The sequence below is a fragment of the Monodelphis domestica genome, chromosome 7 (assembly GCF_027887165.1).
Source record: "Monodelphis domestica isolate mMonDom1 chromosome 7, mMonDom1.pri, whole genome shotgun sequence".
Lineage (NCBI taxonomy): Eukaryota > Metazoa > Chordata > Mammalia > Didelphimorphia > Didelphidae > Monodelphis > Monodelphis domestica.
The window spans coordinates 113,052,471-113,079,032 of NC_077233.1; the positions used below are offsets into that span (position 1 = coordinate 113,052,471).

The 26,562-nt window shown below is 35.0% G+C and overlaps 1 protein-coding gene across 1 annotated transcript in view; it reads right to left on the minus strand.

Annotated features, from left to right (window-relative positions):
• The window catches only part of CNTLN (centlein), a 512,321-nt gene that overhangs the window by 273,585 nt on the left and 212,174 nt on the right, over window positions 1-26,562 (minus strand). The window contains exon 9 of the mRNA XM_016424268.2: window positions 6,372-6,566. Within this exon, the coding sequence (XP_016279754.2) occupies window positions 6,372-6,566 (195 nt within the window). The remainder of the gene's footprint in view (window positions 1-6,371; window positions 6,567-26,562) is intronic.

Genomic DNA, 26,562 nt, shown 5'->3' on the forward strand with positions numbered 1-26,562 from the left:
TAAAGAATAACAACAGTTCAATCAATACTTTAGATGTCTTTTGTTGTTTGTTTTTTTCAACACTGCTCCTTTGTCTAGCATTTTACATTCGCTAAAATAAGTAAACACAGAGGCCTGAGAACCATTTTGTTTGGGGTTTCACAGTTCACAGTAGAATGCCTCAACTAAAGTCCCAGTATAATGCTTTATGAGATGCAACATAATATTCATTATTCTATTTATTAATAGAGAACTAGTCTCAAAACCAGGAAAACCCTAAGTTTAAGTTAAGTCTTTAATAAATACTAGCTAGGTGATCCTGGGAAAGTCACACTCAGTCTTCTAGGCAACTCTGTCAAACTATAATTGCAGAAAAGTCTGAAAGGCTACAGGGTACTCCTTGCATTGTTAGAGGAAGCAGCCTTAACCAAGAGTTCCCTATGCCACTAACAAAATGAGATGTTCATTGACCAACCCCTATACAAGCTCAAACAGTACCTAACAATCTGGAAACACACACACACACACACACAAAACCCAGCAACAAACTGAATCTGTTATCAGAAGGCTAGCCATGGAATGCAAAGAAGCTCAACATTAGAAAGCTATCCAAAATGCAATATCATGAGACTCAAATTAATAAAGACTTTGCTTTACACTTTGTATGACTAAAGTGAACTGTAAACAGAACACAATGATTACAAAAATAAATTGAGTCAGTGATCAAAGTATGTCAAGGAAATCAGTAAGAAAAATTTACCCATAGAAGGTTGTAAGGAGAAAAGCACAGGAGTCTGGTACAGAGTGAATAAGTCAGAGAGGCTGCTAGAGACTGTAAAAATCAGAAGAGTTCACTGGAAAGATGTCAGGAGGTCAGATATAGAAGGCATAGAGCCAGTTAGCAGAAGACTAGGAAAAAAAAAACAGAAAGAAGCCCAGAAAGTTGAAAAAAGATGAGGAATTTGTTTATATGTGAACAGGAAGAAAGGGATAAATCCAAAATAAAAGGAAAAGAGGTAAGGAATCTGTTCTCAACTAGACAGAGATCAATTAGTAAAGAAGAGAATATATGGATCAAAAATTTCTACAGAAAGTTTATAAAAGGTCAGCAATCTATATCCTAGTAAATAAAATACCATAAAATGAAACAAAAGCCAAGCAGTTATTATTAAACTGATAGGATGAAAAGATAGTACAAAGGAGTTATTTGATTGTCCCAGAAGGAACAATCCAAATACTAGCCAATATATTGGGCAAAAATGCATCAATTAATTATATTTGGAATTTATTTAATAAATCACATGGCATAGAAGGACCTCTCCAAAAGCCTTCTTATAATTTTCATCACTGACCTTTTGACATAAGTAACTTTATATGCAGAAATTCATTCTGAATATAAGAGTATCAAAAGCAAAATCATTGGTAATTTTACAATGATTATCCAATTTCTACATTTCTTACTCCAGTTTTCTTCTGATTTTATTTTTTGTGACATGATCTTTAATATTAAGCTCAAGATCATGTTCCAACTAATTTAACATCTTTTAAAGGAAGGATTCCCCAACTCATCTTAATTCTAGTGCCTTCCCACTTTTAGTTAATTCCTATTTATCCTGCATCTGCTTGCTTTGGATATATTTGTTTGCCTTTTGTCACCTCCATTAGATTGTAAGCTTCCTGAAGGAAGGGATTGTCTTTTTTCTCTTTTTGTATCCCCAGCATTTAGCACAGAGTCTGGCACATGGTAGGTATTTAATAAATGTTTTGTATTGGTTCATTGATATATATATATATATATGTACATATATATACATATATGCAGGTAGTTGATTTTGTTTTCCTATTTTTCTACTTTTTCCTTTTTTAATCCATTCATCTTTAAAGTTATAAAAGTTGGGTTATATAGGGTGTGCAGGAAGGATAAGCACCTCTGGTGTGAGAGCTTAAGCCTTTAACGGGCTCATCATCTATGTTTGTTGTCTACCTATTGTCCAACTCTCATCTATGATGCCAAGAAGCTGTAGCATGCACAGCAGCCACATACTGGTAAAACCATTTCAAAAGACAAATTAAAACAGGTTGAAGGTGATCAAAAAGTCTCAACTTCATAAGTTAATTAGAGGGATGACTAGCCCTAGAATTTAAGGATTTCCCTGGCAGAATGGGTGGATAAGCACATACTAAAGCAGGCACAATGGAGTGCTTAGAGCTTGGTTAGGCATCTTCGACATCACAGTCATCCTGACATTTACCTTGCCACTAGACTTTGATGACTTTATTGTTTTACCATGGGAATTAAGAGTGAAGCTGATGACTGCAGCTCTGCCTCACTTAAATCTAATTCACACACAAGTCAAGACATCACCCTACATACCAAGGCAAAGTAAAAAGAGATACATGATATGGAAATAATGGGTGAAAACATAAACAAAAAAGAGGAGCATAAAATAGTTTACCTATCAGATCTATGGCTAAGGAAAGAATTTATGTCCAGACAAGACATGGAGATAATTCCATGATATAAAATAGATAACTGACTATATTAAATTGAAATTTTTACACAAACAAAAGCAATGCAACCAAAATTGGAAGGGAAACAACAAACTAGGAAAATATTTTTATGGCAAGTGTCTCTCTCAAAGACCTCATATCTCAAATATGTAGAAAACTGAGTCAAATTTAGAAGAATACAAAGCATTCCCCAAATTGACAAATAGCCAAAGGATATGAACAGGAAATCCTCAGATGAAGAAATTTATACTATCTTTAGTCATCTGAAAAATGCTCCAAATCACTATTAATTAGAGGAATGCAAATTAAAACAACTATAAGTACCACCTTTCACCTATCTGACTAGCTACTGATTAAAAAAAGATGATGATAAACACTGAAAAGGATGTGGGATATGTCAGACACTAATACTGGATGGACCTCTGAACTGATTCAACTATTCTGGAGAGCAATTTGGAGCTATGTTCAAAGGGCCATCAAATTGTTCATACCCTTTTACCCAACAATACCACTACTATATACAATACCACTAGATCTATAGACCAAAGAGATCAAAGATAGAGGAAAAGAACTCACTAATACAAAAATATGTAAAGCAACTCTTTCTTTTGGTGGCATAGAACTAGAACCTGAAGGGATATCTATTAATTAGGAAATGGCTGAATAAGTTCTGGTATATGATTGTGGTAGAATACTATTGTTCCATACGACGAGCAAGACAATTACAAACAATCTTGGAAAGACTTCTATTAAGTGTTGCAAAATGAAATGAGCAGAACCAAAAGAACATAGCAACAGAAATAAAGTATAATGATTAACTGCAAATGACTTAATTATTATCATCCATGCAAGGATTCAGAAAAACTCTGAGAGACTAATGACAAAAAAAGGATCTCTAGCATTATAGAAGGAAAAGAGTCTGAATGCAGATTGATGCGTGCCATTCTTCATTTTATTTCCTCCATGAATTTACACTAGAGAAGTGTAAATGACATGAGTCTTCTTTCATAATATGATGAACTATGTATTGTACAAAAACACATGTACAATCTCTATCATATTACTTACCATCTTGGGGAGTGGGGGTGGTTGGGAGGGAGGGAGGGAGATAACACGGATCACAAATATCAGAAAACAATTATTGAAAATTGTATCGAAATGTAATGTGGAAAAAACTAAAATTCATAAAAAGGTATCAACCCATGATGTCATTGATCCTCTTTGAAAACAAAAAAATAAACAATATAAATATTTGGTTCCCGTTTTCTTCCACTTATGTCTTTTGCATTGATTTTTATCTCAATCTTCTTTAAAGATATTAATTGATCCCTGAAATTAGCTTATACTATAATTCTAAAGAAAGGTTATAAAGGAAAGATAACACACAGTTAAGGTCTCTTCTTTGCATTTTTATATGAGATGATGCTAAACATCTTTTTCACTTTCAAACTAATGATTATATTGTGGCTTCCTATGAAATGGTTAAAATTCCCATATTACTAGATAAATTCATTGTTGAACAATATAACAAACATGTTTAAAATATAAGTGAATTTTATATACCATTTGAGATCATCTAAACCATTAAGTCTTGCCATTAGCAAAAATAATAGAGGCAACTACAAAGTTCTATGATATTTAAAGAAACCCATATAGAAATTGTTACTTAGAAAAATTACAAACTTGGAAAATTTGTTGTTTGATTGTTGATATAAATGCATTTCAGTATCTGTATCTATATGACCTGAAAATATTAAAAGGACAATTAAAAATCCATACTTAAATTAATAGGATGAAGAAGAAATAAAGAACAATCTAGTAAAGAAGCAAAAAACAAAAACATTAAAAGAAAATGTTATCTCCATAAAAACAAAATATTTTGATCTAGAAGACAGACTGTATAGAGACATTTTAAGGATTACTAATCTCCCATAATAACATGACAGTTTGGAAAAATAATATTGTAATGTATGAAATACTACAAGAAAACTGAAAACTCTTGAACAGAGCAAAGTGTCAATCAAAACAATTAATCCCATAATAAGGAAAAAGACTTGCACAAAAATATTTATAGCTGCATTCTTTGTGGTGACAAAAAATTGGAAAATGAGGGGGTGCTCTTTGATTGGGGAATGGCTGAAGAAATTGTGGTATTTGTTGGTGATGGAATACTATTGCGCTCAAAGGAATAATGAACTGGAGGAATTCCATGTGAACTGGAATGACCTCCAGGAATTGATGCAGAGTGAAAGGAGCAAAACCAGGAGAACATTGTAGACAGAGACTGATACACTGTGGTACAATCAATTATATAATAAGACTTTTCTGCTAGCAGCAATGCAATGACCCAGGACAATCTAGATGAATTTATGAGAAAGAACACTATCCTTATCCAGAGAAAGAACTGTGGCAACAGAAACGCAAAAAAAAAGATTGATCACGTAGTTCAATATGGATATGATCAGGCTTTTGATGTCAAAGGATCACTCTACTGCAAATATGAATAACATGGAAATAGGTTTTGAACAATGATACATGTATAACTCAGTGGAACTGCTTGTCAGCTTCAGGAGGTGGGGAGGAAAGAGCGGGGCTGGAGGAATCATGAACCACGGAAAACTTTTAAATTTAAAAAAAATTACTTCCCTCTCACCCCCCCCCCAAAAAAAAACTTCAATTCACATAGTAGTTAAATTTGGTGATTCCAATGACACACAACAAATTGTGAAAGACACCAAAATATTTTGTAATTGAGTAAAGGAGCTCAAGATGCAATCTAAGGTAAAAAAAACTGCATACCTACAACTATTAATGAAAAAAATATATAAGCAAAATTCAATAAAGAAGTAGAAAAATAGGCCAACCACATAATAGACTAAATCTTACAACAGTCTACCTTTTTCTGAGACAAGTACTATCTTCATCTCTCAAATAATAAAGGATAAATAACAAGAATTATCTACTTTAGATTGACAGACCAATAGAAAAATATATGCACAAATACACACATATATGACTAAAATTCATTCACCAATAAATAACTAGTCAAAGGAAAGAAATAATTCTTACTTCACACCTTTGGAAAGTATGTGGTAAATTGTATCTATTTTCAGACTTATTCAATGTATTGATCACATGATCATTTTTCCTCATTTTCTTTTTTTGTGTCTAAAAGCATTCCTTTGTTATATAAAATTTCCCTCATGGAATTGTAGGAGAGGAATATGAAGGAATATGAGGAATATTAAAAAGACATCAATAAAAACTTATTAAGTTAAGAAAACATTTAAGTAATACTCAATTCCTTAAAGGAGAACTATTAAGCAGTGTAGGTCTAAAGATAGGTATTTGACTTTTGAGAATCATTTAGCTGTAGTTTTCCATCTATTTATTATTCTTGACCACATATCATTAATATTTCCGAATGGGAATATACTCTGAGGGAGAAAAAATATCCCTCTTTCAGATAAATTGGAAAAATTCTTAGTTGGTAAGAATTTGAAAAATCATATAGAACCAGAAAAAAAAAAAAGCTTAACACAAAGTTAAGGAACTCAACTTTTGAAAAACATTTGACTACCTGGTGTTGCATATTTCATTAAGTAAGAATATTATTAAATCAGACACAAACTATTTACCTACTTTGCACTGATGGTAACTATGATGAATTGATGAACAGCATATGCTACCAAGAACTACATTGGATGAATTTAGCATTTATGTAATAATTTTGTTAAATACTTTTAGAAATATAAGGAAACTACCTTTCATTTCCTAATCTAGTTTCTACTTTATGCAAGTATTTAGATTTTTTAATTCTAATAAAAAGTGAGAAATAATCAAAATCAGTTTGAAATAGATTTTGTAAAACTGGCTCTCACCTGTTCCATACAACTTGGGAAAGGAGCATAAGATATGAAGTGTGAAATTTTTTCGAGTTCATTAATTTTTTCAGTCAGGTGCATGATATCGTGGTCCTTTTCAACTAACTGATCCTTAAGACAAATAATATATTTCCTGAGCTGAGATTCAGTTGCTTTCTTTGCTTCAAAATTAATTTGTAATTCATTATAAACCTGTATAAAAATAAATTAATATTTAATTACATTAAATTAAAAACAAATTTAAAATATTCATTATTTCTATGAGGTATCACATAAACAATATTTTTAATTTAGAAAATTTAATTAATTTAGAATCTTTTTCCATGGTTACATGATTCATGTTTTTTCCCTCCTCTTCCTCCCCTCCCATAGCCGACAAGCAATTCCACTAGGTTTTACGTGATAAACAATATATTTAAAACATAAATCCTACTCTAAAAAAATGTCCAGTTTCATTAGGAAGATGAAATATAAGCTGATAAAAGTTATGCAGCAGTTCAAGATACTTCAAAATTCAAAGCAAGATTATTAGTCAAAAGATAATGAATGCTATTATTAAGACCACTTTAGAGAGAAGTGCTTTTAATAAGACCAGTAGGTTTATATTAAGCCTATAAAGACCATAGAAAACCTCCATAGGGACATAGAAGAAGATGGGAGAGAATTCCAGAAGGATCAGTGTACAAAGTCGATTTAGGGGACAGTGGAAAGCACCAGTAAGCCAGAGTAAAAAGTACTTACTTGGAGCACAGTGGAATATCAGGCTGGACAGCTTCCCTCCTCCCAGACCTCAGGCTCAGACTTGAGTCTTCCATATCTCTTACCCACCTTAACCAATCTGTCACCTTGGTCTATCAAGGTCCTGTGTGTAACATCTCTCAATTATGCCCTCTTCTCTTCCCCAACACCATCACCAATCGAGTGCAGGCCCTATTCCCCCAGGCCTGGACTGTTACAAAAGCTGACTGGTGAGGCGCATTGCTGCAAGTTTTTTTCCCACTCTAGCCCATCCTGTGCCAGCAGTGATCACCCTAAAGTGCAGGTCCAACTATGTCATCCCCGACACTCATACCTCCAAAATCAAACACAAAATGCTCTATTGCCATTCAAAGTCCTTCATAACCTGGCTTCCTCCTGCCTTTCCAGTCTTCTTATACTTTATTCCCCACCATCAATTCTTCATTCCAGTAGCATCAGCCTCCTTGCTGTTCTACAAATAAGATATCCAAACATATGGCTCTGGCCATTTTCTATGACTGTTCTTTATGCTTGGAACACTCTATCTCCTGGTTTCCTGGGCTTCCTTTAAGTTTCAAATACAATCTCCTCCTATACAGGAAGCCTTTCTCAAACCCTTTAAATTCCGGTGCCTTCCCTCTGTTGATTATTTCTTATTTATCCTATATATAACTTGTCTACATTTGTTTGCTTGTTGTTGCCTCCCTTAGACTATGCTCTCCTTGGGGGCAGGGGTTGTTGTTTTCCTTTTTATATCCCCAGCCCTTAGTACTGTGAGATTTAAAATGGTTGAGGTCTTAAACTGTAGTGATTAAAATAGTGGAAGATATAAATTGTGACAGATATAAGAGAGGGTGAGTAAATTTGACCACAGAAATATGTTGCACTACAGTGTCTTGGGTTTAAAATCAAATATAAGATGGTAACCAGGGAAATATTCCCAATTATTCTAATACCCAAGTCAATTGGGTTTTATAGAGATTTTAATTAACAATACAATGAGTAATCAAAGAAAGAGAGAGTAAGAAAGGAATAAGTATGAAGGGCCTCAAGCCAATATGGCCTAGACCTGAGTCTTAAAAGAGAAATCAGTCAGTTTTTTATAACTCACCATAAGATCTGTCTAAGTAAGGATTTCTAATGACACCAGGCCAGCAGCATCTCAGCTGCTTTCACCAGCTCCCTCCTCCATCTGAATGTTTCAGAATCAGTCTCCTCAGAATGAGTCTCTCCAATCTGAATGTTTCAGAATGACTTCCCAGCTCTTCCCTGAGCTCTCACCTTTAAGGGCAAAATCTCCCATGTCACCTCCCCCAAGTCCCTACATCTAACAATCACTGTAGATGTTTCTAAAGGACTGCTCATTCTTAGTCCACACCTAAGAAGGTGTGGATTTTTGAGTAATTCACACCAGGAAAGCTCTGAGTAAGTTTTCCAGTTCTTTGTTCCTTGTAAATTCACAAGTTGCTTGACCTTTATAGGTACTTAGCTTAAGAAAAGTATGGGTTTAAGTACTTTTCATTGTTCAGAAAAGAGTTTACAACTTTATCTTCCCCTAAGGCAGACCCAAGTAGGTAAAGTAGAATTCTCACATTCCTGCTTTAAGTAGAGTTCACTGCCCAAATGGGGAATGGTCTTAATGCAATCTTATAAAGTAGGGTCTGGGAAATTTTAAGGTTTACAGTACATAGAAGACAGTACTTAATTGACTAACTGAGATTAAAAAAGGCTTTGGAGAACACACTTAAGTTTTTAAAGATTTTATCAGTATAAAATAGGGATCTACTCAAGATCTTTTTTTTAAACCCCTACCTTCCATCTTGGAATCAATACTATGTATTGACTCCAAAGCAGAAGAGTGGTAAAGGCTAGGCAATGGGGGTTAAGTGACTTGCCCAGGGTCACACAGTCAGGAAGTGTCTGAGGCCAGATTTGAACCTAGGACCTCTCACCTCTGGGCCTGGCTCTCAATCCACTGAGCTACCCAGCTGCCCCCACTACTTTAAGATCTTTAAGAAAAGACATTATAAATTCTACTATATTAAAGATAAATTATTTTCATTTGAGAAAATATATGTTGTTAATAATATTAAAAAGCATGGATTGTAAACCCTGACAATTTGTACCAAAGGACAGCAAAATTAGATTCTATGTGTAATAGCAATAAAAATAGTTTTTGAGCTCTGTATTGTACTTTCTAGGCAAATTTCAGTTTAAAATATTATTGGCAATTGAATGTTATCTTACTTATGCATATCATTGGAAATTTTAAATATAAATTTATGGAAAACATTTTATCACAATTCAATTTTAGCAGTTGAACTAGGTTACAAGAATTATAAATTTTATTTATAAAGCCACTATTGGTCCTAAGAATAGTTACCTGAGTTTAGGGTACCATAACAAGACCTGTGGCTGAGTTTGATGGTAAATGAAAGCTTCCTGGTTGGTATTCTAAGACAGTACAAAGAACCACTACTGCCATATCCACAGATGCTAAAAACAGAGTCATAGCTCTACCCAAAGCTAGAGTTTCTCTGGGTGATGATGAGTGAAACTAATTACCTGCAGGTAAACTTTTCAACTAATAAAAGAGATAAAATAAATGTTATCAGAGCCCACTTTCTTTTACAGCTCCTAAAAAGCCAGAGTTTTATGCCCCCCATTTGAGTTCTACCCATCATTAACTATACTGCTTTATTTCTCTCCCTTCCTACCCCCTATAACTAGATTTAATATTTTCATAAAGTGCCTAAAAACCTTTTCTAAAACACAGTTAATGTAATGAGATTTACATGAGGAGGTAGGAAAGGAATGGAAAGATCTGACATATTCATGGGTAAATGAAGGAATTTGAATAAATTAGACTGAGGGGTTAGGTTGTACTGGAGACTTGAATGCTGCCACTCTCTTCCATACTGTGTTCTAAGAGGCAGAGGAAAAGGTTAAAACTAGAGTGAAGCTACAGGAGCTGACCTGGGGATACTTATAGCATAAGATGGCAGAGGTATGGGTCAAAGAACAAAATCAACTATTTTGGCAGTCTCAGAACCAGTGTGTAGGATGCTATGAAAATAGAGAAAAGTTGGCTTTAAGTGTCCAAAATGTCCTGTGTAATAGATGGCAAAATAGATCATTCTTTTAATTTAGGAGCTGATGATCCAGTTAATAATTAATTCTCTTTTTTCCTCTTAATCTTCTTTCATAAACTTGACTTCTGGCCATTTCAGTAATAACAACCAATGTGTATAAACACACAAAAAAAGGATATGAACTAAAGTGAGCTACTTGCTAGTATTTCTTAAATGCTTTGGTTTATTTGTTTGTAAATTGAGGAAGAATAGAGTAGATTAATAGAGCATATTAATGAATCATTTTACATTACTTTATTTGATCCTAAAACCAACCCTGTGAGGGAGGCAGAGGTTAGTGCCATTATTCCCATTTAACAAATGAGAAAACTAAGGTTTCTAGAGGTAAGGCCAGAGAATCAACAAGCCAAAGAGATGGGATCTGAATGAAGTCTATTGTTAATTCTGCAACATCACATTTATCATTATTGGGTGGGGGGGGAAGCTTTTTATCAAAAGTCAAGTTTCTAAACTACATGTATAATTCAATACTTTTGTTAAAATGGTACTTTAATAAAACAGCAAAGGAAAAGATAACTTAAACATTGCATTTCCATCAGTCCTTCACACAGGACCTACACAATATGACAGACATTTCCAAGATCTTTTGCCATAGGATATATGCCAACAAGGCACAAAGGTTGCCCATCAGATACCCCTTGCTATTTTCCCATGACAAAAATACAATCTTTTCTAATTATACAAAAAAGTCTCTACTGTTCACCTTAAAGCCACTTAGGGATACTCTTTCAGTGTATCTTATTCACAAGTGATTAAAAAAGAACTTTAAATCTTCAGATTCTAAGGTATTCCCAGACTAACAAAGATATAACAAAACTAGAATACTGGTATTAAAAAGATAGACCTTCGCTTCAGGGAGAAGTTTTAATCACTTGGTGCTTTCTGTGTAGATCATAAGGCCAAATTCTTTTGAATAATAATACACCTTCTTTAAGATGCTCCAAATAAATCTGAGGCCTACAACTGACAAACTGTTATCTGAAAACTGGAATTTCTTAAAATCCTAGGCGGAATGCAAAATCCTTTTTCTGTTTGGATACTGCACTGATCATCCTCTACAACAATCAAAACTTTCTGGTCAACATATTTTCCTATTTTATGTCTTATTTGATAATAACAATCAGAGGGCTACTGAAATAGTTATTGTTGATGTTATATCTTTTAAGGAATTTTATGTGATTTTCACATAAACATAGGAGACAATGTTTAATTACTCAACTATTTATTAATCACCAACTATGTGTCAGGCACTTATCAACAAACATTATTTAGTGCCTAATAAATGTAATGTTACATATGCTGGAAATACGAAACATAAATGAAATGTTTCTTGTCCTTAAAAATCTAATTCTATTTTGGCATGCCATTATTCACATGGAAATAATACCAAGGGCACATAAAGTGATTTTTAAGGAAAAGAGAGAACTAGGGACAAAATGGGAACCAAAAAAATCAGGAAAAGGACACTTGAACTTCTCAGGTTAAGGATTAAAAAAGAAGGGGAAGACTTGTGCAAAGGTCTTGGCCAGAATGCCAGTTTGCCAGGAAAAGTCCATATGAAGTAGAAAACTAAAAATAAGACAATAAACATAAGTATAAGTTATGTGAAGAATATTATTAAATGCCAAGCTGAGGATACTCCAGGTATGATGATCAGATCTATGTTTTTATGTTTAGTCTCATTGCTACATATACAATTAGATTAGAGAGTAAAACAACTAGAACTTTGAAGGTAGGATTTTACTCTACTAAACCAACTGTTTTTTTTTTAAGTCATCAATCAACAAAGTTGGGTGTATCACTAGAAAGATAAGCATCATTTCTAAATAGTTGCCCTGATACTTCAACTCTTCCAGTCAGTCAACAAGAATTTATTAAGAAATTATATGCCAGGCTCTGTACTAAGAGCAAGAGATGCAAAGAAAGGCAAAATAGCCCCTAACTTCAAAGAGCTTACATTCTAATAGAGTAAAAAATGCACAAATTACAAAATATTTACAAAATATAAAAGAAAGAAGGAAAATTTAAAAGGGAAGACTCTGCACAGATAATTTAAGATAAGTCTTAAAGAAACTCAGGGAAATTAAGAGGTACAGTTGATAGGGCAAGGTGTATCAGACAGAATAACCTTCTTTTTCAGCAGGGTCAAACTCACAGAGAAATGGGGACTACTAAACCACGTGTAAAGATCCTTATGGGCACATATTGACTTACAAAACCATGTGTTGACATAATTTATATTTTGTTGCATTTTATGTAGTTTTCTTAAATATTTCCCAGGTATTTTTTAATCTGGTTCAGACCACATTCAAGGGAGGTATTTGATTTATATTGCAGAGGTGTATTTGAAACCTCTGCTACAAAACCTTGTACTGAACTACTTTGTATTATTCTTTTTATATTCTTTGTATTCTCATATATGTAATTGTTATACATTAGAAAGTAAATTTGTTGAGAACAGGAATTGTTTGATTACTTGTCTTTGTATGCCTAATACCTGACACATAATTGGTGATTAATAAATGCTTCTTGATTGACTGATCTAAACTAACTTTAATTGGGATATTCTTGCTCATTAGTATTTGAGTATAATGTATAGGAAATAATTTAAAATAAATACTTAAAGAAAAATAATGTATCATACTTACCACTGAAAAATATAATAAATTCCATTACTACAATCTCATATCTGCCTATCACTGGAAAAAATCTATGATTTAACATACAGTTAACATTCTCAAATCATGTGAGCTAAGTTTCTATCAGAATGATAGCAACCTGTGTCTTCTAATTACCTTACATATATAAAAGTAATAAAAGCATATATTTAACAATCAAAATTTTCTATATGGCCTACAGAGTATGAATACTGACATGTTCTTGCTAATATTTAAATTCCACTTTGAAAAAAATGAATATGGAAATGTGGGAAGACAAAAAACACAGAAAGATAATAAAGCTCATGATGGCTGTTTGGTTTCTTTCAGTTACTGTTATTTCTTAGCTGGGTATTGTGAGATTTAAAATGGTTGAGGTCTTAAACTGTAGTGATTAAAATAGTGGAAGATATAAATTGTGATAGATATAAGAGAGGGTGAGTAAATTTTACTGCAGAAATATGTTGCACTACAGTGTCTTGGGTTTTAAAATAAAATATAAGGTGGTCGCCAGGGAAATAATCTCAATTATTCAAATACCCAAGTCAATTGGGTTTTATAGAGATTTTAATTAACAATACAATGAGTAATCAAAGAAAGAGAGAGAGAATAAGAAAGGAATAAGTATGAAGGTCCTCAAGCCAATATGGCCTAGACCTGAGTCTTAAAAGAGAAATCAGTCAGTTTTTTAACACTCACCACAAGGTCTGACTAAAGAAGGATACTAGTGACACCAGACCACCATCCTTCCTCAGAGTCTTCCAGCCAGAGATTGTTTCAAAGGGCCTCTCTCAAGAGCCTCCAGAGCTCCTACCCCAGAGGGACAGAGCCCCTCAGAGGAGCTCCTCAAGGAGCTCTCCTTCAGAATGATATTTCCTCCAAGAGCACTTCTCCTCAAAGAGATCCATCTCCAAGAAAAGAGCCCTCAAGCATCAGTCCTCAAGGAAATGAGTCTCTCAGAATGAGATCCTCCAGAATGAGAATCAGAAATCGAGAATCCTGAATGAGATCCAAGCTCTTATTTTTAAGGGCAAAAATTTCCTCTGTCATCTCCCCTAAGTCCTTACATCTACCAATCACTGTAGGTGTTTCTAAAGGACCGCCCATTTTGAATTCACAGCTGAATAGTTTTAATCTCTTTAGTAAGTCAGAAAAAAATGCTGCTGTGTCGACATATTTCATTAAGAAAAAACCTCTGAATAAGTTATCACCTTTTTAGGTTTAAGTAGTTTACAAGTTGCCCCACCTATATGGGTACCTAGCATCCCATTGTATCAATTTAAAAACAGGCATGACTCAAAGAACTCCCTGTCCTTTCCATAAGCATGGGTCAAAGCACTTTCATTGTTCAGCAAGGAGTTTCTGTCCTAAAGCAGTCTTAAGTAGGGTGGAGTAGGGATATTCCCAAGGCAAGGAGTTTTCACATTCAAGTAGAATTCTTACTATCTGCTAGGGAATTTTTTTAAGTAGAAGATTCCCCAATGGGGAAATCCAACATTCATAAGTCTGAGAAATTTTAAGGTTTACAGTATAATACCCCTAGATTATTCTATGGGTAAATCTGTATGTTAGGGGAACTATGTCAGATCTGTCTCTATGAAAGTATGACTCAATCCTTCTCTGTGCTCAAAATTGATCAAAGTATGCTCAGGTTAATATATTATGTCCCCTCTCTAGATAGTTACATTTGTAGATATCAAATGTGAATGGTACTCTGTATACTTTTTAAAATGTCAACTGTATCAGATCTAAAGATAGGTGAAATGTAAAAACCTATTCATTTAATAAGTGCTTATTAGAGGAGACAAACACAGAAGGTGTGAGAATTTTCAAATCACAATAAATTAAGAAAATCTCAAAATTACAGACTAAAGTAAGTTGAACTCTATGAAGAAATCTGAAGTAATGGAGAAAGTATACAATGTTATTTTCTACTTTCCCTTATTCTGACACTGGCAGACAAGATGGGGACATTATAAGCATTAGGCTTCCGCTTAAAATCTTGTTTGAGTCTGATTCTGGCTAACTCCTCAGTACTTGATTTCATTCCTGCTGCCTACATTTTTTTTTCTTTATCCTGGAAGCTCTGGAGTCTATCTATAACGTTCCTGAGAGTTTTTATTTTGGGTTTATTTTCTTTTTAGGAAATGATTAGAGAGGTCAAGATGGTGGCTTAGAGAAAGCTAAAGTTCAGATCTCCGGAAAACCCTTCCCCACCGATCTCAAACTATAAGCTCCTAAGGCGCCGAAATTCAAAACGATCAACAGCACAGACCCTGGGAACCCTCCTCCTGGACCTGGACCCGGATCAAAAGGTACGGCTCCCCTCAAAAGCCAGAATCCGAGATCACTTGGACCTAAGGTGTAGGAGCTCAGAGTCCAAGGCTCCGGGAAGCCGCAGCCCCGCCCTGATCAGAGAGCAGGGTTGTCTGAAACAACAGCAACCCTCAGGGCCTTCTATCTGAGTCCCAGTGAAAGTCACTGCCCTCGGAGCTCCCCCTGCAGAGAGCAGGGTCTCAAAACAACAGCAACCCTCAGGGCGGGCAAGACAGCCTCATGGGCTGGATCCTGCTATCCAAGTCTCAGTGAAAGTCACTGCCCTCGGAGCTCCCCCTGCAGAGAGCAGGGTCGTTTGAAACAACAGCAACCCTCAGGGCGGGCAAGACAGCCTCACGGGCTGGATCCTGCTATCCAAGTCTCAGTGAAAGTCACTGCCCTCGGAGCTCCGGGAAGCCTCAGCCCATCCCCCCACAGGCCTACGAAACAGCCTCATGGCCAGCTATTCTGAAGGCAACTTCCGGAAAGCAACCCAACCCAGAGAGCTGGGGGACAGTGTGGCCCCCTGGTCCGACCCTTCCACTCCAGTTCCAGTGAGGCATACTCAATTTAACCCAGGGAAACCTCATAGAACCGACAATCTGCCCAGGACTAAAGCCTCTGAACACCAGACAGAGATAAGAAAAGCTAATCCTCCACATTCAGAGATGGCAAACTCCACAGAAGCACAGAAGCCCCAAAATACCAAGAAAAATAAGAAGAAAGGGGTGACTTTGGACACATTCTATGGAGCCAAAATACAAAATACAGAGGAGATAGAATATATATAAGAAAATGCTCCAAAATCTTCCAAAGGAAATGGAAACTCACCACAAACCCATGAAGAATTTGAATCAGAAATGACCAAAAAGATGGAAGCCTTCTGGGAGGAAAAGTTGGAAATAATGCAAAAGAAATTCACGCATCTACAAAACCGGTGTGATGAAACTGAAAAGGAAAACCAGGCTTTAAAGGCCAGAATCAGGCAGCTGGAAGACAACGATCGTGTAAAAGAGCAAGAATTAATAAAGCAAAGCCAAAATACCAAGAAATTAGAAGAGAACATAAAATATCTCACCAACAAGGTGACAGATCTGGAAAATAGAGGGAGAAGAGATAATTTAAGAATAATTGGACTCCCAGAAAAGCCAGAAATAAACACCAAACTGGACATGGTGATACAAGATATAATCAAAGAAAATTGCCCAGAGATTCTAGAACAAGGGGGCAATACAGCCACTGACAGAGCTCACAGAACACCTTCTACACTAAACCCCCAAAAGACAACTCCCAGGAATGTAATTGCCAAATTCCAAAGCTATCAAACAAAAGAAAAAATCCTACAGGAAGCCAGAAAAAGACAATTTAGATATAAAGGAATGCCAATCAGGGTCACCCAAGACCTTGCAAGTTCTACTCTGAATGATCGTAAGGCATGGAACATGATCTTCAGAAAGGCAAGAGAGCTGGGTCTCCAACCAAGAATCAACTACCCAGCAAAACTGACTATATACTTCCAAGGGAAAGTATGGGCATTCAACAAAATAGAAGATTTCCAACTTTTTGCAAAGAAAAGACCAGAGCTCTGTGGAAAGTTTGATACCGAAAATCAAAGAGCAAGGAATACCTGAAAAGGTAAATATTAAGGAAAGGGGAAAAATGTTATCTTCTTCTTTTACTCAAACTCTCTTCTATAAGGACTACATTTATATCAATCTATGTATACTAATATGTGGGGGAAATGTAATGTATAAATAGGGGGTAAAGAAAGACCAAATAGAATAATCTTTCTCACACAAAGATTCACATGGGAAGGGGAGGGGAAGAAAACTCCTATAAGAAGGAGAGGAAGAGAGGGTTTTTTTTTACTTAAACCTTAATCTCAGGGAAATCAACTCTGAGAGGGAAAAACATCCAGATCCATTGGGATCTTGAATTCTATCTTACCCAACAAGGGTAGGGAGAAGGGAAAACCAAGGGGGGAAGGGGGGGAGGGAGAACAAAAAGGGAGGGAAAGAGAGGGGGGAGGGGGAGGGAACAAAAAGGGAGGGACTAAAAAGGGAAACATCAAGGGAGGGGACAAGGGGGACTGATTCAAAGTAAATCACTGGACTAAAAGGTAGAGCTGAAGAAGAAAAGGTTAGAATTAGGGAAGGCTATCAAAATGCCAGGGAGTCCACAAATGACAATCATAACTTTGAACATGAATGGGATGAACTCACCCATAAAACGTAGACGAATAGCAGAATGGATTAGAATCCAAAACCCTACCATATGTTGTCTTCAAGAAACACACATGAGGCGGGTTGACACCCACAAGGTCAGAATTAAAGGATGGAGTAAGACCTTCTGGGCTTCAACTGATAGAAAGAAGGCAGGAGTGGTAATCATGATATCTGATAAAGCCAATGCAAAAATAAACCTGATCAAAAGGGATAGGGAAGGTAATTATATTTTGTTAAAAGGAAATGATTAGAGAGTCTATATCTACTGGGTCCTTTGCATCTAAGAGGTATTGTTAGTTTTCTTTTAAGATTTCTTAAAATATGTCAAGGCTTGTTTTATTTTGTTTTAGGGTGTAGGAGCCATAGCTTTCTGGTAATCCAGTGATCCTTAATTTTTTTCTCCTCAAATTGATTTCCAGATTGGTTGCTTTTGCCATAACCTTCATTTTCTTCTATTTTTTTTTAGTCTTTGGACTTTGTTTTAATATTTCCTGTTATCTCAGGGAGTCAGTCATTAGATTCTATTTTTTCCATTATAATTTTCAAGGAATTGACTGATGGATCAGTTTTGTACCTCATGCCTGTTAATTGTTTTTCAATTCTCATTTCTTTTCTACTTTTTCCTTTAGCACTCTCATTTCATTTATTAGTTTTTTAACTCAACTTTTTAAAAATTTTATTTAGTCAATTTAGAACATTATTCCTTGGTTACAAGAATCATATTCTTTCCCTCCCTCCCCTCCCCACACTCTTCTCATAGCCTACGCACAATTCCACGGTTATTACATGTAACCTTGATCAGAACCTATTTCCATGTCGTTGATGTTTGCACTAGGATGTTCCTTTAGTGTCTATATCCCCAATCATATCCCCTTGACACATCCCCTCACGCAGTTGTTTTTCTTCTATGTTTCTATTCCCACAGTTTTTCCTCTGAATGTGGATAGTGTTCTTTCTCATGTATCCCTCCAGGTTGTTCTGGATTACTGCATTGCCTCTAATGAAGAAGTCCATTACATTCTATTGTACCACAGTGTTATCAGTTACACTATTCTCCTGGTTCTGCTCCTTTCGCTCTGCATCACTTCCAGTTGTTCCAGTTCACATGGAATTCCTCCACTTTATTATTCCTTTGAGCACAATAGTATTCCATCACCAACATATACCACAATTTGTTCAGCCATTCCCCAATTGAAAGACATCCCCATATTTTCCAATTGTTTGCCACCACAAAGAGCGCAGCTATGAATATTCTTGTACAAGTCTTTTTCCTTACAAGTCTTTTTCTTTATTATCTCTTTGGGGTACAAACCCAGTAGTGCTATGGCTAGATTGAAGGGCAGACAATCTTTTAGTACCCTTTGGGCATAATAATTCGAAATTGCCCTCCAGAATGGTTGGATCATTTCACAACTCCACCAGCAATGCATTAATGTCCCAACTTTGCCACATCCCCTCTAGCATTCATTACTTTCTGTTGCTGTCTTGTTGGCCAATCTGCTAGGTGTGAGGTGATACTTCAGAGTTGTTTTGATTTGCATCTCTCTGATTATAAGAGGCTTAGAACACTTTTTCATGTGCTTATTAATAGTCTTGATTTCTTTAACTGAAAATTGCCTATTCAAGTCCCTTGCCCATTTATCAATTGGGAAATGGCTTGATTTTTTTGTACAATTTAGTTCTTTTTAAATTTGAGTGATTAGACCTCTGTCAGAGGTTTTTGTTATGAAGATTGTTTCCCAATTTGTTGCTTCTCTTCTAATTCTGGTTGCATTGGTTTTGTTTGTACAAAACCCTTTTAATTTGGTATAATCAAAATTATTTATTTTATATTTTGTGATTTTTTTTTTCTAACTCTTCCTTGGTTTTAAAATCTTTCCTTTCCCAAAGATCTGACATGTATACTATTTTGTGTTTACCTAATTTTCTTATAGTTTCCTTCTTTATATTCAAGTCATTCATCCATTCTGAGTTTATCTTGGTGTAGGGTGTGAGATGTTGATCCAAACCCAATCTCTCCTATACTATCTTCCAATTTACCCAGCACTTTTTATCAAATAATGCATTTTGGTCCCAAAAGCTGGGATCTTTGGGCTTATCATAGACTGTCTTGCTGAAGTCACTATTCCACTGATCCTCCTTCCTGTCTTTTAGCCAGTACCATATTGTTTTGAGGACCACTGCTTTATAGTATAGTTTGAGATCTGGGACTGCAAGGACACCTTCCTCCGCATTTTTTTTTCATGATTTCCCTGGATATCCTGGATCTTTTGTTCTTTCAAATGAACTTTGTTAAGGGTTTTTCTAATTCAGTTAAAAGTTTTTTGGTAGTTCAATGGGTATGGCACTAAATAAGTAAATTAATTTCGGTAGGATTTTCATTTTTATTATGTTAGCTCATCCTACCCATGAGCAGTCGATGTTTTTCCAGTTGTTTAGATCTAGTTTTAATTGTATGGAGAGTTTTATAATTGTGTTCATATAGTTCCTGTGTTTGTCTTGGCAAATAGATTCCTAAGTATTTTATATTGTCTAGGGTGATCTCATTTCATTTATAAAACATCATTAGTTCTATTTTTTAACTCTTAATTAATTTCTTACAGGAATTTTTGAATTTTGACCCATATTGTGTTTTTATTTGAGGCTTTGCTTGTAGACATTTCAAAGTAATTATAAATGTCTTGAACACCCCTGTTACTATAATAGCCTTTCATGATGGGATTCTTTTTTGTTTGCTTGGTCTTCCAGTCTTACTTCCTGTCTTGAGACTTTATGTTAAGCTTTGCACTATTTTGGAGCAAAAGAATAGGTTAGTTATATTGTTGCTTCCTTAGAATATTACATTGTGTTATTCTAGGATCTCAATCATAGCTCAGGTTGTAGTGCCTATAAGCTTTGTGAGTTCTTAAAATGGGAACAGGCCATTATACAATGACTCTAGTCTCAGCTACTATTAGACAGCTGGAGAGCTCTACTGTTACACAGAGAGAGAAATAGAGGCTTTGCTTTGGTCAGTAATTCCTTTCCTGATTATTCCTCAATAGACCTGAGATAAGATTAAAAAGCTAGAACTGAAACTTCATTCTACTCCAGTTTCAGAGCCACAAAACTACTGGGTGTTTCTAAATTTTTTCCTCAAATACACAATACAAAATCTATGACTACTTGTTTCCCCAAATTACCACTTCTGGGCATAGGAGGTCCTCCTATATTCAACCTGGAGCTGGACATGGAGCAACAAAGCTGTTAGTTGGGACCCTTTCTGGTATTCTACACAGGCTTACTATGTTGACTTAAGCTAGGAAAAAAAAGACATACATTTGCCTTTGTCTTCAATAACTCCACCAGGCTTTAGTCTGTTGCATTTTCTAGGTGTTTGGAGTTTTGGGAGGGAGCTTGCTGTACTCTTTCCTACTTCCCTGTCATCTTGGTTCCACTTGTATTTATTCTTCTATAAATTGTTCATGTTTGGCTCATTGCCCACAGTATCAACCCTTTCTTTGTAGGATTCATTGAAATTATCCCTTTTCTTATTTCTCACAGAACAAAAATATTCCATTATGCTTATGTATCATTTGGCTAAGAAAAAATCTAAAATACCATCCCATCTATCCACTACTAGTCAGATTTTGGTAATTTTTTTTTCCTTTTTCCCCTGCCATTCAGGTTCAGGGAGGATTTTTGTTTAGTTTTGGGTTTTCTTGTGTGTGTGTGTGTGTGTGTGTGTGTGTGTGTGTGTGTGACCATAGCTTCTTTAGCATTATCCTGTTCTAACCCATGCCAGGTCCATCCCCACTTATTTCCTGATTGTTTGATATATTTCCACAACAAATTTTATGTGTTTGTATCTGTGTTCAAGAATTCTTTCTTACACACTTAAAATATGAAGTAAAAAAACTCTTTCTTTTTACCCAAGTGTATTCTTCCTTTAATATTCCCATCTCTTTACTTCATTCAAACCCTCAAAATTGAATCAATTGACCTCTGTTTTTTTTTTGTTTAACATTTTTAGTAACTTTTAAAGATATCAAGGTTCTGAAGAGATATTTTTTCTTCTCTAATAGATTTGTAATAGTAAACTATCATATATCTCTTTCCTATAACTATACAAATAATTATCTGGCCTTCAGTTTAAAGTAATTACTCGGCTCTTGTCTTTTCTTCAAAAATGCTTTAAAAAGATTTCTTCCATTGAGAAGTCTACTTTTTCCCTGTAGAACTATACTCAGCTTTGCAAAGTAAGTTAGTCTTGGTTGCAAGACTAGCTTTTTAACTTGGAAAATCTCCTCTGGTTTTTAATAGAAGCTACCAAGTGACACATGGTTCTAATTGTGTTTCCTTAGTATGAACTGTTTCTTGAGCCTTATGTACATTTTTTTCTTAGATGTGGAAACTCTGGATTTGAGTTGTACATTATTGGGACTTTTACTTTCAAAGTTCCTTTCAAGAGTAGATCAGTATGTTTATGCTTTATTTTCTCCACCTACCCACTAGTTTTAATAAATCTAGGCAGTTTTCATCAATGGTTTCTTGAGTTTCCAGTCTTTTTTAAAATCACAGTTTCCAGTAAATCATATGACTGCTAAAAATTATCTCTCCTTGTTTTACAAGTCAACTGTTTTTATATCACATATCTTACATTTTCTTCTACTTTTTCAACATTTTTCTTTTGTTCTAATATTTTTTGCTTTCTTGAAAAATCATTGGTTTCTTTCAGTATATTCTGGTTTGCCAGGAATCCAGCACTAGTAAAATTTGCCACCTTTTTAATGAATTTTACCACTTTCTTAATGAATTTTTTTTGTTTATACATAGAAATGATTCTTGACAACAGTTTTGATATTTTGGATTCAAATTCTCTCTCTTTCTCCCATCCCATACCTCCCTGAGGCAATAAATAGTCTGATATAGGTTATATCAGTGTTTTCATGCAATACATATTTCCATAATACTCATTTTGTGAATGAAGACATATATCACATATATCGTAAAACATTCATGAAGGAAATAAAGTGAAGGGCCTTGATCTGCAATCAGATTGAAACAGTTCCTTCTTTAGCTGTGGATAGCAGTTTGCTGTTTGTTTTTTAATTTTTTTTTTATCATGAGCCCCTTGAGGTTATGATGGAACTTTGTTTTGTTGATAATTTTGGTCCTTCACAGTTTATCACCATAGATTATTTCTGTTCCCATAAAAACTGTTTTCCTGGTTTTGCTCACTTCAGTTTGTATCAGTTCATATAAAGATTTCCAGGTTTTTCTGAACTCATTCTTTTCATCATTTTTATAATGCAACAGTTTTCCATTACAAACATATACTGTTTGTTCAGTCATTTCCCAATTGACGGATAGTCTTTCAGTTTCCAATTCTTTGACACTACAAAAAGAGCAGCTAAAATATATTTTTTACTAGAATATTTTTTTACAAGTAGGTCCTTTTCCCTTATGTTTGGGTTTGAGATATAGATCCAATAGTGTACTGAGTCAACAAGTATGCATAGTTTTGAGCACAGTTCCAAATTGCTCTCTAGAATGGCTATATTATTTCAAAGAGTCACCAACACTGCATTAGTCTTCCAATTTTCCCACATCTTCCCCAACATTTATCATTTTCCTTTCTGGTCATATTAGTCACTCTGATATGTATGAGGTGCTTTCTTAGAGTTGCTTAAATTTGCATTTCTCTAATTTTGGTTAAGATCATTTTTTTATATGACTAATGATAGCTTTAATTTCTTTCTCTGAGAACTGCCTATTCATGTCATTTGATCATTTACCAATTGAGGAATGCTTTGTAGTCTTTTAAGTATAGCTCAGGTCTCCATATATTTGCGAAATGAAGCCTTTGTCAGAGACACGTGTGTGAAGATTGGATTTGGCTCTCCAGATTGTAACAATGAAGGTACTTAGCTCTTCCCTGATTGTGAAGATTAAATTGTAACCTTTTTCTATTTTTAGTTTTAATCCCCATAAGTACTTAAAATTAAATATGGAGATTTGTCCATTTTTAGATCTAAAGTACAAAAGTCTCACTTAATCATGAAATAGAAGGTCTGTGACCCATGTGTGTGATAATGGGTAATGAATCAGAATAGACTAACTGCCTTCTGGGCACTCCTAGAAAAGAGCATCAACTATGATTTGCAGATGTGGAATCAGGGGAAGGCACAGGAAGTGACACAAGAGAAAATGTCTTTAAAAGGGGCTGTAATTTCCTGTGAGAGGGAACTCTTCTTTTTTTTTTTTTAAACTCTTACCTTCCGTCTTGGAGTCAATACTATTTATTGACTCCAAGGCAGAAGAGTGGTAAGGGCTAGGCAATGGGGGTCAAGTGACTTGCTCGAGGTCACACAGTCAGGAAGTGTCTGAGGCTAGATTTTAACCTAGAACCTCCCGTCTCTAGGCCTGGCTCTCAATCCACTGAGCTACCCAGCTGCTCCCAGTTCTTCATTTTTGGAAGTGGAGATGGGAGGAATTCTTCATGCTTTCAAGTTGAGGCTGGTGAAGAGGGGCAGAAGGACCTGCTGACTGAACTGCCATGTGGTGAGTTAAAGGGTTGAATCCCTTTCCCTTGGCCTTTCTGGAGGCACCAACCTCTGGAAAAACCCACCATCTTGAGACTCCTTTCCCTTGGCAGGGACCTCTGAACTCCTGCCTGGCTCAAGAACATCTCTCTCTTTCTCTCTTCCTTATTCATTGTAAAATCAACTACTATAAAATCCATTCTGACTTTAGTAATTCTTTTGGGATTTAGTAATTAAATCCCTGGCAACCAAACTCTTAAATAATCAAGTCCAACCCTTTAAAAATTAACCCTTTATCCCATTACACTTGCTATATAAAATTTTCCCCCAACTTATTGTTCTTATTGTTTCCCTTCTAATCTTGGTTGTATTGGTTTTCTTTGTACAGAAACTTTTTAACCTAATACAATCAAAATTATTCATTTCACTTTTTGTAATGTTCTCTCTGTCCTGTTTGGTCATAAATTCTTCTATCGTCCATAAGTTTGACAGGTAAATTTTTCCATGTTCCCCAAATTTGTTTATGGTATCCCCTTTATTTCTAGATGAAGTATCCATTTTGATTTTATCATGGGGTATCGTATGAGATGTTGGTCCATGCATAGCTTCTGACCCATTGTTTTCTAGATTTCCCAGCAGTTTTTGTCAGATAGTGAGTTATTCCTCAAGAACTTAGATCTTTGGGTTTATCAAACACAATCTATATTCATTTTTTTTTGTAGATTTCCTAACCTGTTCCATTAATCCACTACTCTATTTCTTAGCCAATACCACATTTTCTTGATTATTACTGCTTTATAGTGTATGTAGTTTAGGTAGGCCTCTTTCCTTCTTTTTTTATTAATTCTCTTGATATTCTTGACCTTATGCTCTCCTAACTTGTTATTTTTCCTACTTCTAAGAAATAATTGTTGGGAAATATGATTTTTATGGCATTGAGCAAGTAAATTATTTTAGCATTGGTATTTGTATTATATTGGCGTGGCCTATACATGAATAATTAATACATTTTCCAATTGTTTAAGTCTGGCTTTGTATGAAGAATGTTTTGTAATTGTGTTCATACTGTTACTGGGTTTGTTTTAGTAAGTATACTTGTACATATTTTATATATTCCACAGTTATCTTAAATGGAATTTCCTTTTCTATCTCTTGTTGTTAAGCTTCATTGCTAGTAAATGGAAATGCTGATTATTTATGTGGGTTTATTTTGAAGCCTGCAACTTTGCTAAAGTTAATTGTTTCTATTAGTTTTTTGTCTATTGGGTTCTCAATGAACAAAATCATATCATTTACAAAGAGTGATTGTTTTGTTTCCTCATTTCCTATTCTAATTCCTTCAATATCTTTTTCTGCTCTTATTAATATAGGTAATAGTACTAGTATAGGAGGGATAATGGGTATTCTTGCTTCATCCCTGAACTTAGTGGGAAGGATTCTAGGGTATCCATATTATAGATAATCTTGATGATGGTTTTAGAGAGATATCCTTTATCACTTTAAAGAAAGCTCTTTTTATTCCAATGTTTTTAATATTTTTATAAAGAATGGGTATTGTATTGTGCAAAGGCTTTTTATGCATCTCCTGAGGAAAATATAGCTTCTTGTTGGCTTTGTTATTGACATGGTCAATCATGCTGATAGTTTTCCTAATTTGAACCATCCCTAAATTTCCAGTATAAAACCCACTTTGTCATAGTGTATCTATGTATATATAGATGTGACTCTAGAGTGGTAAGCACTGAAGCAAGGGGTGGGGGGAGGTTTGCCTGAAGGCAGAGGAGGTGGCCCTCATAGTTTGGAGAACAGGTGGATGTCTGAGATACAATTTGATGATATCAAGGCATAGCCTGGAGGTATATCTCTCTGTCCATCTCAAGTCTGAAGAAGAATCCAGGAGGATAATCCTTTTAGGGTCAGATGTTTTGAGTTAGGAGTCATGTAAGGGAGCAAAGGAATTTCCCTGCTTACAGTTTTCCTGAGTTTTGGGGGTATAATGTACATGCCAGTATCAGTAAGTTATCTGGAGAACTTTACTATATCTGTTCTGAATTGTAGTACCTTTTCTTGTATCTGGCACCAATGATCTGTTTTCAATAAGCCCATTCTTGAAAATATAATTTTGCTATCTAAATCCCAACTTCAGTTTTACCTCCAACACATCTCTCTCCATCTCACTCAGTTAGTTTCTATCATCGATGGGAACAAACCTCTGTTTATATTGTCATATAGTGTGTATATGTGTGTGTGTGCTTTTGTCTGTTTGCTGTGCCACATAAGAAAGTTCTTGTTTTGTTAAAAAAACAAACAAGATTAAAAAATAGTCACAAGTGTCCTTGTGATATAATATTGTAATTTTCTTGTTAGTATTTTATTTAAAAAATTTTTTATCAATACTCTGTAAAGATATTGGTCTATAGTTTTCTTTCTCTATTTTAGCTCTTTCTGGTTTAGGTACCAATACCATAAAATTTATGACTTTTTCATCTGAGCTTGTTACTCTCTTTCCAATGCCTTCCTCCAGTGATTTTTTTTTCTTTTCTTGATAAGTTGCTTCTAGATATTCATGCAAAAAC